We start from the raw sequence: 13471 nt of genomic DNA on the forward strand, positions 1-13471 counted from the left end.
TGATAAATTCAATTAAAATTATATTTACAAACAATACATTTATGTACTATAATTACAATCCCATCTTTTTATGGTAACAGTCAACTAAGTACAAGGGGGGCTTACTTGGAGAGGTCGGACCGGGGTTTTTTTCTGAGGAATGTTCATGATTATATCGTATTCTAACTTCTAAAAGTCGAAAAAATGGAAAAAAATACACTGTGAGAAATAATGAAACGATATTGTTTCTAAAAGTTAGAATGGAATAAAGTGAAATCAGAAAAAATGAGGACAGAATGTTTTATGGAGAAATATATCCTAAAACTTGAAAAATAGCTAAAAAAAAATAAAACAAAGAATTTAAAAATGATGATAATTCTAAAAATGGTTCCAAAAATAAATGCCCAGTCTAATTTACAATAAACTTCACATACAACTTGCAAAGTTATTTGTCAAAAATAGACTGAACGAAATGCTGAAATTAAATATTTTTAATAGGAAAAAATGTCAACTTATGTTAACGATTCAGTTATTTTTACGAAAAATTTATTTCACTTACCTGAAATTCAATTTAAAAAAAGCCACACTTTCACTTGTCCGATTTTAAAACGGTAAACGACGTATTGTACACTCTTTCTTCGAAAATCACGGGAGTACAAAGCTGAGTTCTTTGGTTGTAACGGATAGTTTGGTGTCGAGTTGTAAAGTAAAGGCAAACGAGCACGCCCGCACGCTCTCCGTCATTGGTGAAGGGAAAGGGGAGCGTGCCGGCACGCGCACCGTCAGTGGGTGAGGAATCGAAGAGCACGTCGACATGCTCTTTGTATTAAATGGGTTAATGTATCGTAAACTCAATTATGATATATAATCAAAAGATGAAGTTTTAGGTTTTGATCTTGGTTATTGCTATGAATTGTTTTTAAACTGTTTCTACGCAACACTTTTCTATCTTTCCATTCGTTTTCCTGGATAGTTCTGTTTTTCATATTTTGTTCAATTCCTTCCTTTCAGCTCCTTGAAAGTCTTCTTCGTCTTCTTCTATTTCGTTTGATACATCAATGCTTTCTTCGACCAAAGGTTCTGCTCCATCCTCATCACATGTCCGTACCAGAGCAGTTGCTTGTTGTCTTGTATACTCGACCTGTTCGTCGTATATGACTTTGTATATTGTCATTTTAGTGTTTAGGTTAATTTTTTCTGATCACCCTGTAGATATGAAAACGTTATTTCCTGGTAACAAACAAATTGTTATTGACAATAGTTGTTGTTAACTGTTTTAAGTTAATTTAATAATGATGTTTGTCATAATAAAAATTCATCTGGTATAGCGTATCGGATTGGCCTATAATATAAATTAAAAATTCAAGGTATTTCGCAATAATCACTCAGCAGGTTATTAACGACACGTCATACTTATTTGCGTTGACAATTTACTTAATTTTCTTACGACTTAAATATTGAACTATCTCATCGAAAATTAAATACACACAAGTAGGTTTATCTTATCAAAAGTAAATTATTCCAAGGTGAAAAATTTTTAGTTTTGAACCGGCAGTCTAACAATGTAGTTTGATTTTGTAAAAGCCAAGTAATCAATAGAATTAATGACTCATTCTAATTATTATGATAGAGTAATAACTATTTTGTAGTGAAAATTATGTTCCAAATTCCACAACACGTACTTGAAAAATTACGTTGTTTTCTTTGTGGTAGTTACCTAAGTTCCAAGCCGTTGATGGTACGTCAAGAAAACCAACAAATATGCGGAAAGTGCTACAAGTTGCTACCAAAAGAAGAAAGAAACAAATGCGTTAGACAAATCGGTCTGGAAACCATCGCAGAAATAATAACATTCCCTTGTAGATACAACACCCAAGGTTGTACTTACAAATTCAGTTGGTGTGATGAAAAAGAACACGAAGCCACGTGTTCTTACAGAAGTTTAATACCTTACCAAAAAGAATTATCGCACTATATCAACATATTTAATAAACCTTGCAAAGAAAACGAACTACACTGCGAAACAGATCAAATAAAAGCTACACTCACCTACAAAATGGAGGAAAATAACAATTTGACGTATTCTTTGAATGTTAAAGCTAATTGTGATCATCAACTAGTAATGAAAAATGAAGATTTTCAAGAAGAAGTCGATATAAATATGGACGGAATCGTTTTCTTCGGTAACAAACCGGAATTAGTTTATTCGGATATAAAAGTGAATCCAATACAAAATATATATGAATCTTTAAGAAGCTACGATATTGAACAAAAGGTTTGTGTGAGTTGCGGTGGATTAGCTGATCATAATCAATGTTTTCAAGGTCATAGAACTTGTGATAAATGTACTACTAACGTTTGTTATCAATGTATCAAAGCGCTAGGAAAAGAAGATAAAACTTTTTGTAAAAATTACAGTAGAGGTTGTGTGGAAAAAGTGAATTTAGATAATATGCATTCACACGAAACTAACTGCGTTTATAACGATTTCAAATGCATCTTGGAACCTTGTAATGTAATAACAACGTTGCCAAATTTGAAACAGCACATCAAAAATGGTCATAACTCGGAAGTGTTTACGTCGAATGAAATCAATAAGAAAATAACTAATAAAGATGAAACTTTCGTAGTTTTTTGTCATAACGGTATTTTTAAATGTGTATATTATTATTATAAATATTTCGTTGAGTTTTTTGTTACGTATATAGGTCCTAGTGAAGAGGCTGTGAATTATTTTTATGAAGTTATTGTTAACGTTAAAGGTTATGTGATATCAAGAAAATCTAAGTGTTCAAATTGGAATAATGTGATGCTAGAAAAAGGTATAAATTTCGAAAAAAGTGAGTTACTAGGTTTAAATGAAAAAAAATTAAATACTGATGTTACAATAAGGATAATTAATAAGAAGATATTGAATTAGTATTCACAATTTTATTTTAAACTAGCTGACTCGGCAGACTTCGTACTGCCCCAATCGATAAATAGAATACCTAAACTTTTGTATAAAATAAACTTGAAACAAACAAAACAAAACATTTTTTTATTGAAACATGTATATATTGACAGAGACACACATCTGCTGATCAATTTAAAGCTTTCTGATTAACTATATTTTGTGTTTTGTGGTGTATAAATAAACAACACGAACACGTGACGCCTTGCGATTTATTTATGATCATTGCAAAGGCCAGACGTACCGGAAATTGTTAACGTTTAAAATCGAATGAAAAATCCGTTGGAGGTAATTCCAGTGAATTTAAAAACTCCATGGGATAGTTGATTACATAATCCTTGTTCATAACGGTGTCAACTGATTTTACGGAAATCAATTGTCTCGGAAGAAGATTCTGAATGGTCGCATTGAGTTCCTCTACATTGCTTGTTCACCCAGCTAATTATGGTTGTTAAACTGTTGCGCTATATCTGGGAAAACACGCTGAAAAATACTTACGAGGTAATCATTCACAAAAATAAAAGGATGCGCTCTTTGACTGAAATATCCATCGACATATTTGTTGGTTGTCAAATGTCAAATATTTCAGTTGCGTTCAAAAATTTAATTTGTGACAAAAATTGAGATTCGGCAATCTACATATAGTTGGTTGTCAAATGTCAAATATTACAGATGCGTTCAGATATTTAATTTGTGACAAAACTTGAGATTTATCAATCTACATATGGTTGGTTGTCAAATGTCAAATATTAGAGATGCGTTCAGATATTTAATTTGTGACAAAACTTGAGATTTATCAATCTACATATGGTTGGTTGTCAAATGTCAAATATTACAGATGCGTTCAGATATTTAATTTGTGACAAAACTTGAGATTTATCAATCTACATATAGTTGGTTGTCAAATGTCAAAAACTATATATTATGTGTCCTACCAGGATCTTCGTTTATGGAACCATTTAGTTGTTTTGACGTTTTTGCTCCTTAGCTACATGTATCTTTGAAATAAATTGGGAAATATTATACGATAAGTTTTAATCTGACTAAAGCTTTGTGATGTAGTATTTTAGAAGGATATTAAGAATTCTATGGTTGCACTAACCTCCAAATACTACAAAGACCCAAAAAATAAGACATTTGGGTCACATTAAAAAGATTTAAAATTTATATGGCTCATAGACGATCGGAATGATGAAGAAACTTTTGGTTCCAGAGCAATGTTTTTATTTAAATTCCACTGGATTGTTTTGGTTACAGCTGTATCAAATATCGAAAACCAAGAGAAGTTTTTGAAGAAATAGAAGTTATACTTTTCCAATTCGACTAAAATTATTTACATTAGTTTCAAGAATATGGGCGAGTCCAAACAAACACAAATAAATAAAATTTTGGAAACCAAACTGTAAAAGTACAGATTTTTAGTTTGATATGTGATATTCGATTCATAGATTAGCTCACAGCAAACTACAGGGTCTTTAAATTAAAACCACACAGAGATTTTTTGAAATATTTTTTAATTAATTTAAAAAAGTTTCTGCACGTCGATATTTGTTTAAGAGAAATAATTTTGCTTCATTTGAGGCTTGTATAACCTATAAAAACTGTTAGATATTGAGTTGAAGATTATACAGGGGTTTTTGATAATATACAATGTAATTTATTGTTGTTGTTCTATTTATTTTCCATTTATTATTTTTTGAATTTAATTTTTTGTAAATTCGCCTAATCTATATCAATTTGAAATTACGATGGATATATTTTCGAAGTAACTAATATTTCTGTTGATTCAATTTTATAACGAATTTATAAATGCATTGTATAACATAAAGAAACTGTTTAGTCGACAAAAATAACTGTAAAAATAACAATTTAATCAATATTCATGTTTACTGAGGAAACAAATTATAAAATTGTTTGGAAAAAAGCTATAAGTATATATATACAGGGTCGTTTATAATCTGCGAAACACTCAAATACGACTTTTGTAGAAAATTACCTCAAATAATTTCTTTTTCATATTTTATATGCATCACCCTATATTTATAATTTATTTCAGATAGGTTTAGTGGCTCTCAAACTCACTGATTACGACTGATATTAGTATTCTAACTACGAGGGCTGCTTGTTTCCTACCCCGATTGCACAATATGATTACCAGGAATGCAGCAGGTGATTCCAACAGGTAATTTCACGTTGATTAGTGGCGAAAATTTAAAAATGATGGGGATCAAGAAGGACCAAGGACCAAACACTCAGAGAAATTAGAAGGTTCAATTTTCGTAAATTTCCAGATGTATTCTATAGCTAGAAAAAAGTATCTGGGTGTCAACTATGTTAATTGACAATTACAAATCTAGACGAATCAGAACGACTGAAACGAAGAAGTACATTCAATTTATATATCATTAATTTCATTATCGCGTTTTTTAATTAATTTTATTAAAACAGTCAAAGCTTGTATCGATTACAAACTGGTATTAGGTTAATGACGAACCAAATCAGTTTTATTTATTCATGAGCCTTAATGGTTAAGAATTTAGTTTCGGGACTTGATAATGGATATGAAACCTTATCTCAATATTAATTACATTAGTGTTATTGTAAATATAAATTGATCAATTCAATGCTTTTAGCTTTGTATTGAAATCGATATACGGTCTATAGAAAATAACCCTATAAATCTGAAATATCATCTTAGTAATCTGTGAGCACGACAAATCCATCAAAAACAAACTACATCTTTCTATAATTTCATTCATAAAATTAGTAACGTGATTTTTTAGTAATCCAACAACCAAATCGCCATCCCATTGGTCTTTAAATCTCCCATGGCACAGGTAGAAAGATACTCCATTCGATTTTGCAGCTACTCAATCACTTCACTCTAGTAAATCGACTCAAATCTATAATGAGGATGCAGACAACTCTTTTCACTAGACCATAACCTCGTCATGTCGTCAAGTCTTGATCATAAGATTGAGAAAACACGAGTAGATGATAGAGGATTCCAATTGATACTTCCAGGTGGGTGTCCATCGACAAAATATAACGTAGCTCATCATAATCTACAACCTACAGCTTTGGTAGTAACTAAAATCATCTTTTTCTACGTAGTTATCCAATAAATTGAGATACTCATCTATGAGTTTATGAATCCGGTTTTCTGAATAACACCTGTGAGTGTTCAAACTAATCTTCCAATATTTAACTGTTCTTTCAAACATTTATAATATAATTAATTACCGAACTGTACTGTACTATATTATTTTAGTGTGTGTTGCGAGAAAAAAAAAATTGGAGACGTTCATTTCCATATTTGATTAAATCAAACAATATCCGTAGAATCATCCTGGGTGAAACGAATGAGATCGAAACTCATTCTATTTTCTGAACCATTAGCTTACAATTCTTGCTGGGAACTTCCGCAGCATTGCCCCAAATAAAACTTGAGGAATTTCCAAATCAAGTTTTATTTTAATACTTTTATATTGCTTTACTGCTATTCTAATAAGAAACGTGCTTCGGGAATAACATTGATATTTTTCTGTTGTGTACCATGGCAAAACCAATTCGAATTGCTGGAAATTTATCTTGAACGATTTAAACCGAAATTCTTATTATTATAACGATAAATGAACTAGAATGAAAGGTTTTCATTCATATAATGAAATTTTTCTCTCAACGGGTTAATAGTTGTTGTTACGAGGGTTGTTAAGTAAGTTTTGACATATAGCAACACAGATCAATGTCAAATGTCAAATCTGACATTGATATACGAGTGGTATTTTACAAACACATCCTTTTTTGTGCATTGAGTTTCGACGTGGATTAAACCAACAGCAGTATGCTGATCAAATCGATACGACTTTTGATCATGAAGCACCATCTCGAGCTAGCTTGTGTCGATTGGAGCAGAAATTTTATGAAAAAGTTTGATCACGATACTTCAAAAGACGTCTATAATATCACGGAAAGCGATGATTCATGGATCTTTGCGTATAAACCCGAAACTAAACAAAAATCGACTGTTAAGTCAAACGAAACTTGTTCGCGCATGAAATACTTTGCTTGTTTCATAGAATTGACTATACATGTCGTCAACGTTCCATTAGAGCAACGTAGAACGGTCAATTCTGAATGGTAAACCAGCCAAAGTTGTTTGAAAAAATGAAGGAAACCAATCGCAGAAGACACAATGACAATGCGAGCTCTAACACATCAGTTCAAACAAAAACGTTTTTGTAGAATCAAAACATTGAATTGATGGGTCATCCGCCGTACAGTCTTTCTTTGTCACCTAATAATTTCTTTTTGTTTTTCCATAGATCAAAAATAAATCTCGAGGTCAAAGTTTATCTACATCTGAAGAAGTGGTCGATGCCTTCGAAGGAGGTACCTTGATCGGAATAGAAAAAATGGTTCAACAATTGATGATATTTTGAAAAACTATCAAGCCACAAATATTTGTTTCTATTTATCTATTTAAAAACTTGAGTAGTACACGACAAGTCTTTATTTTATGTTGCGTATGTTAATTATTCATTCTACAGAGATTCATTCCAAAAAATTCAACTATTAGTAACTTTTGAGTCCTTATACGATCGCTGTTTCGGTATAGTTTGACCAACTATTACATTAACGGAAATAAATGAAAACTATTTTGTATTTCTGATGAAATTTTTCATTTTAAAAGTTAAAAAAATATGAAGATACAGAGATATCAACGCAAATATCATGTTCTAATGCTATTTTGTAATCAAAATTACATATTCATGTCCCGGAAATTATAGAAGCAAATCAACAACAAGCATCCTCTCTAAAATAACAAAAAAAATCATGAAGATATTGAGATATCAACTAATTATTTAACGAAAAATTAGATGATAAATCCATCACCTATTCGATTTTTTCCAAACACGTCTATGCTTTCGAAATTGGATATTCATTATCACAAAATGACGATACTATGGATGGATAGATGGATATTCTTTGATTAACCTCTAGAAAATCTAGGAAAGTTCCCTTGAAAAATCTGTACTACATGGTAAATTTGATTATGTACTAAAGTTCAAATATAACTACCCAGACGTATTTCAACTTTCGGAAAGTATTATAGATAATATACTCAGATGGTTTCTTGTGTATATGAATAGTTTCTTCTACATAAGATCCGATGATTTTTGACATTTGGGCTCATTCTCATAGTAATTCTTACATTTATAATATTCTGATTGTCTTTCTCGTTGCCTCTTATTTCAGTCTTCATCAAAATAGACCTAAGCTTCAATGCGAGCGAGCTTTTGATTTACATTAAGCAATCGCGGTACCTACTGTATAGATAACTTCTCCTAAATTCTTTGATTGTGAAAAATAATCTTTAAATAACATTCGCAATCCTTTATTCTCGATATTTACCAATCAAAGACTATCTGAAAATGTAAATTTTGACACTCCTTCTTGTTCGATGAATAATTTGTAGATAATTTTGTTTTTATGTTGTGTGATTTTCTGGTCCATGTATTTTTTATTTGAGAATTAATTTTCCATTTATACCTGAGATTGTGTACGATGCTTTTGTACCTCTTCCATGATCCTTTCACTAATAAAGGACTCAATTTAGTAGAGTACGTGCTATAAAAACTAACCGCCCAAATCACTAAAATTACTTGTTTCTTTGTGAAATCGGGGGAAACTTACAACAACGGTAATTCATTCGTTGAAAGCCGTTTTTCTTTTTGCCCTCAAACCGCCTAAACTTTGCTAATACCGGTTCAGCTGCCGCCTTATAAATAACATATTGACATATGTATATATATCACTTCTCGAATAAAAAATCCACTTACCTCGTTACAGTTTTTCATAACATTAGAATATTTCATATAACTATGTAGGAAATGTTTATCCGTTATCAGTCTTTTAGTTTTTCTCATCTGATTTTTCAGTTTTCACGAGATTTTTTATCATTATTAGAATCACATAAACAATATTTTGCATGAGTAATTGTGTGTAAGGTTGAAATATTGTTAATATTTAGTGCTACAATCCCAGCCTCTATAGAAACTCTGGCGTTCAATTTTACGCTGTTATTCTCTGATAAAACCTCGAATCAACTTCCACGTGGTGGTGAATTTTAGGTTTCATGGCACGATGTCGAATCGTACATTATACAGAAACCATTCTTGTAATTGTCGCCGAAGTCGAGGTTTCTAATCTTGCCCTACCTTAATGTATAGGTTCTCCGATTACAGCCATCGCGACACTAACTCTCTCTATGAGGCAATTAGTATGAAAGAGCTAGATATTGATGAGCAAATGCTACACCAAAACCTACTTAGTCTTGGTCTTGGTCATACAGGTATGGTCTTGGTTTTGCAGCCTCATATGTGGTCTTGGTCATGGCCTTGCACACTCGGTCTTGGTGTTGCAAGCCTTTAGCTGGTCTTGGTGTTGTTTTGGTCTCCCATTTTTTGCAAGAGCAAGACCAAGATCAATCTCGCTCGATCAATCGGTCAATATAGACATGCGACTACTTTTTTATAAGATCGACCAACGATTAACTGCTCTTTGACCAACCACTTCTGGACTATTATTTTAACGAAAGTAACTCACTCATCATTTAAGAACGAAGTTAATTGGGCTGAGCCCTGCCCACTTTTCATTCAGGAGTTTCGTTTCCAATCACATTCATCTAACCAAAACCTACTTAGTCTAGTTTTGGTCTTGCGTGCATGGTCTTGGTTTTGCAGCCTCATATGTGGTCTTGGTCATGGTGTTGCAAGCGTTCAGCTGGTCTTGGTCTTGTCTTGGTCTCCATTTTTTGCAAAACCAAACCAAGACCAGTCTTGCTCATTATTACAGCTAGGGCAGACTTCCGAATACATATATTACTTGCTAATTATCTTTGGGAATGTGTAAAAAGGAGAATTGATGTACTAGCATGCACTACCAACATTTTGATTGTACCTAATAGAAAAAACATACTACAAATAGAATATCTGACTCTTTTGCCAAAATTGTTTTGAATAATCCCTTGATAGTGAATTTTTCACTAAGAAAAATAATTCAAATAGAAAATTTCGTCATCTACTACGCATAGTGAACCACCAGGACATAGTGCAACCATATAGGTGACAGATTTCAAGATAGATATCGTTCGTTGTTCATCATTTTATTTTCTGTTACTTTACCAAATACTTTTTTCTAAGCAATATACAATGTTAGCTATTTAAGTATTCGGATGACGTATTCGTAAAAAATCGTCGAATTATTTAAAGAGTAACATCTTGAACGACTTTTAAACTATGAACATCTTTTTGCCACGTAATATTCGCTTTAATCCACGAAACTTTAGTGCAGAAGTTTTTATAGTTCATTTAATGAAATGAAACAAACATCATATAATATTCTACAATATACCAAGGAAAATCTAATTTATTTCGTCTGCTTTTTGGACCATTTTACGTTTTAATTTCTTTGTCACTTTTTTTTTTATTACGTAACTAACTTCTTTCCACATTTAACTCGATGTGACCTATAATTTCGTGTCTCTTTCGATTTTTATTTTGTTCCCAATTTTTTGTCTCAAAAAATACGGAGGGTGCCTCATGAGTTATATTTGAAACCATCAAAGCTGAAAGATTAACTTACACAGTATGTTTGCTTCAACGTCCGATGGCTTACGGGTTTCTCACAAGTCTACACGAAGCTGAAGCCACGAGAATTGTCAGAGAAGCAACAATCTAACCAGGCAGGATCTTCTTGGTCCCATCAGACTTTCTTCTATTCTCTATAATACAATCGACGCTCAAGAGGAAGGTCGTGACGCTGTAGCTGAACAGAATTCCGGTCCAGGATGCGTACTAAGTCTGAAAAATTCGTTGGCAACATTGTAGATGCGGAAAGGTTTTTACTTTGAAAAATTTTAGTCCTGCTACACACAGATTCCGTATTTTCTAACACTATTTTTGATTCATAGGTTATATATATTTAATTTTAGACTAGTGATTCGTAAAGTGGTCCCCAGGAGTCTACGGTCATATTTTAAAAGAAGTCTACGAGGGGACTTTTGTCTTAGATCATGAATCCAGTTGTAAAATGTACAAACATTGGATTAAAATATTGGGATTGGGATACTTTTAGTTTTATCATTGTAATCCGACTCTCAATTCTCGTTTATAGCTTTAGTATACTATTCCAACAGTAAATTTCTATTTTCGTTTCATTTAAAAGGGAAAAAAAGTCTACATAATCTTCAACAACTGCGAAAATTCCAAACTCCATTATTTCAAATGGATGTTTTCGCTGCTTTGTCCTTTTGTTTCCGACTCGATGACTGATAAACCGGTGGTGGAACTTTCTATTCAGGATGCGTACGTGGTTTCAACGGCGCTTTACCGCAACGTTAGTTTTTCGTCTAGCTCTTTAGTATGTTCCAGCTGCCAGCCGATCATTCAAGAAGCGATAACACGACGAGACTCTGAATATTTCTTGTTTTATATCGGATTTTAGAAAACGTGGCCGCTTCCTGACGTTATCTCGATTACTAAACCGAGACTTTCTACCTTAAATATGAGAAAATTTATAATTGCCGCACTTAAGAGCACCTGGTAATATTTTTTGATTCATTATAATACCGAGCTACTCTTTATGGTCTGCCAGATTCTCTTTTGAGGACAGAATTTTTTTCGAACACTTGATGGTAATATAAATAACTTCCACCCTTTCTACAATAAAATAAAGATAACAAAAGATGAATATTTTCATAATAATCTCACCGACGAAGAGGATCGGGATGATGGCGATCTGAAGTCTCCAATGAAATTATTGAATCGGACATGTCACATTCGACTGACGATAATTTTGATAGTAATGACGATAGAAAAGAAAAATAATTTCGTCTAACTGGAAATAGTTCCTTCCTACACAACAGTGTAGTGCAAGAAACTGCTGGTCTATCGAAGAAACCTTGGCTGGTGGAACTTTTCAACGTTCTTTTTGTCGAAATTTTCAATTTTTTGACGAATATCTGTCCTTGGAACAGTTGCAGGCCCAATATTTTGATAAAAAAGTTTGTAATCTTGATTATTTTCTCTGTTTATCACAAGAACATTAATAGCAATTAATTTGATGTTTCTCTGTTCGGGTCCTTTGATCTTCCATTGCTATATCCTGCTCAGAATCGGTGCTAGAGTTGGGTTCACTTTCAGAAACCAAATCAATGTCATTTCGCTTCCTGAAACCACTTCGTCATCATCAGTTTCTGTCTCATCCCATAGCGCCAGGATCCTGACGTTATCACGTGACTAAAATACAACATCAGTTACACGAAAACATAGGTGGGGTTTAATACACCCCTAAAGCGTATGCTTTTGTTCAATATCAACCGAGTACTTAGTTGAGATTCGGAAGAAAGGGCGGATACATATTTGGGAAGTTACAGGGACGGACACGCGCTTATCTCTACATTTGGTCTCATTTTCAAAGAGTTTTCCGCAACTGGGGCTCATTAAACCCCACGTTTATAACGCCGGACTAGATATTATGGCCACAATATGTTGAAGCAATTTATTACAGCAAAATCCATAATATTTGGCTACAAACTTTTGGTAATGTGCGGGGCCGATGGATATTTCTACAATTTTTGTTTTGTATGATGGAAAAGAAAGTGGTGAAGCTGCGAGTGAACTTTTAGGCTCGTTTCTGTTGTAGAAAATGCCGGAAGTCTAAAGTCTATAATAATCATATTTTTAATTATGAATAATTCAACGTTATTTGTGCTTCTAGAACGGTCTTTTTTGATTAAGTTTAGACGTGGTAAGTTACTAATGAAAAATTGACGATATTCTGTAATTTTAATTTAATGGAATTTTAATTTAATGGATTGATAAAGATTTTCACTTTTATCTATGGATAATTTTTCATTTTCATCAATCCTATTCTATAATATTAATACTAACACAATAGGGATCATCTCTTTTATATATAGGATAATGTATTACGGAATTAATCATCTGTTTAACATGATATAATTCCATCGTTATTATCAATGTGAAAAACTCCTAAACCACAGTCCTCTTCAGTCCTATAATTACTTCCAACATTTTGTAGAACATGAGTATTTCACATTGGGATAGAACAATAGCAGGATGGTCTTCATAAAGAAACGGAAAATGGAATTCAACGTTTTGAAAAGGACTGTAAATACACTGTGAATATGAACTAACAAGAATGTCGTATGAAAATTTTTTCATTGTCTATCAAAATCTATGATACAGAGAATAAAATTTCGATATAATATAGATCAAAACTTTGAATTCTAGTTGTAAGTCAAAATTAGTTAACTATTCACCAATAGAAAGGAAGAAGACTGGTCTACAAGAATGATCGAAGAAGTACCTGACTCAACTTTTAGCCTTTTGCAGCATACACTCAGTGATGTTGAATAAGTTCTTTACCTTTTTCATAATAAGAATCATCAAGCTCTGCCGACATCAACTCTTCATTAATGGAAAATCTTTGTTCAGAAATCCATTTTTTTCA

General features: G+C 32.5%; 1 protein-coding gene across 1 annotated transcript in view; it reads left to right on the forward strand.

Moving 5' to 3' along the window:
• Positions 1 to 1527: 1527 nt before the first annotated feature.
• The window catches only part of LOC130895955 (lachesin), a 275648-nt gene continuing 263704 nt past the window's right edge, over positions 1528 to 13471 (forward strand). The window contains exon 1 of the mRNA XM_057803642.1: positions 1528 to 2801. Coding sequence (XP_057659625.1) covers positions 1637 to 2801 — 1165 coding nt within the window. The 5' untranslated portion in view covers positions 1528 to 1636. The remainder of the gene's footprint in view (positions 2802 to 13471) is intronic.

The sequence above is a fragment of the Diorhabda carinulata genome, chromosome 6 (assembly GCF_026250575.1).
Source record: "Diorhabda carinulata isolate Delta chromosome 6, icDioCari1.1, whole genome shotgun sequence".
Taxonomy (NCBI): domain Eukaryota; kingdom Metazoa; phylum Arthropoda; class Insecta; order Coleoptera; family Chrysomelidae; genus Diorhabda; species Diorhabda carinulata.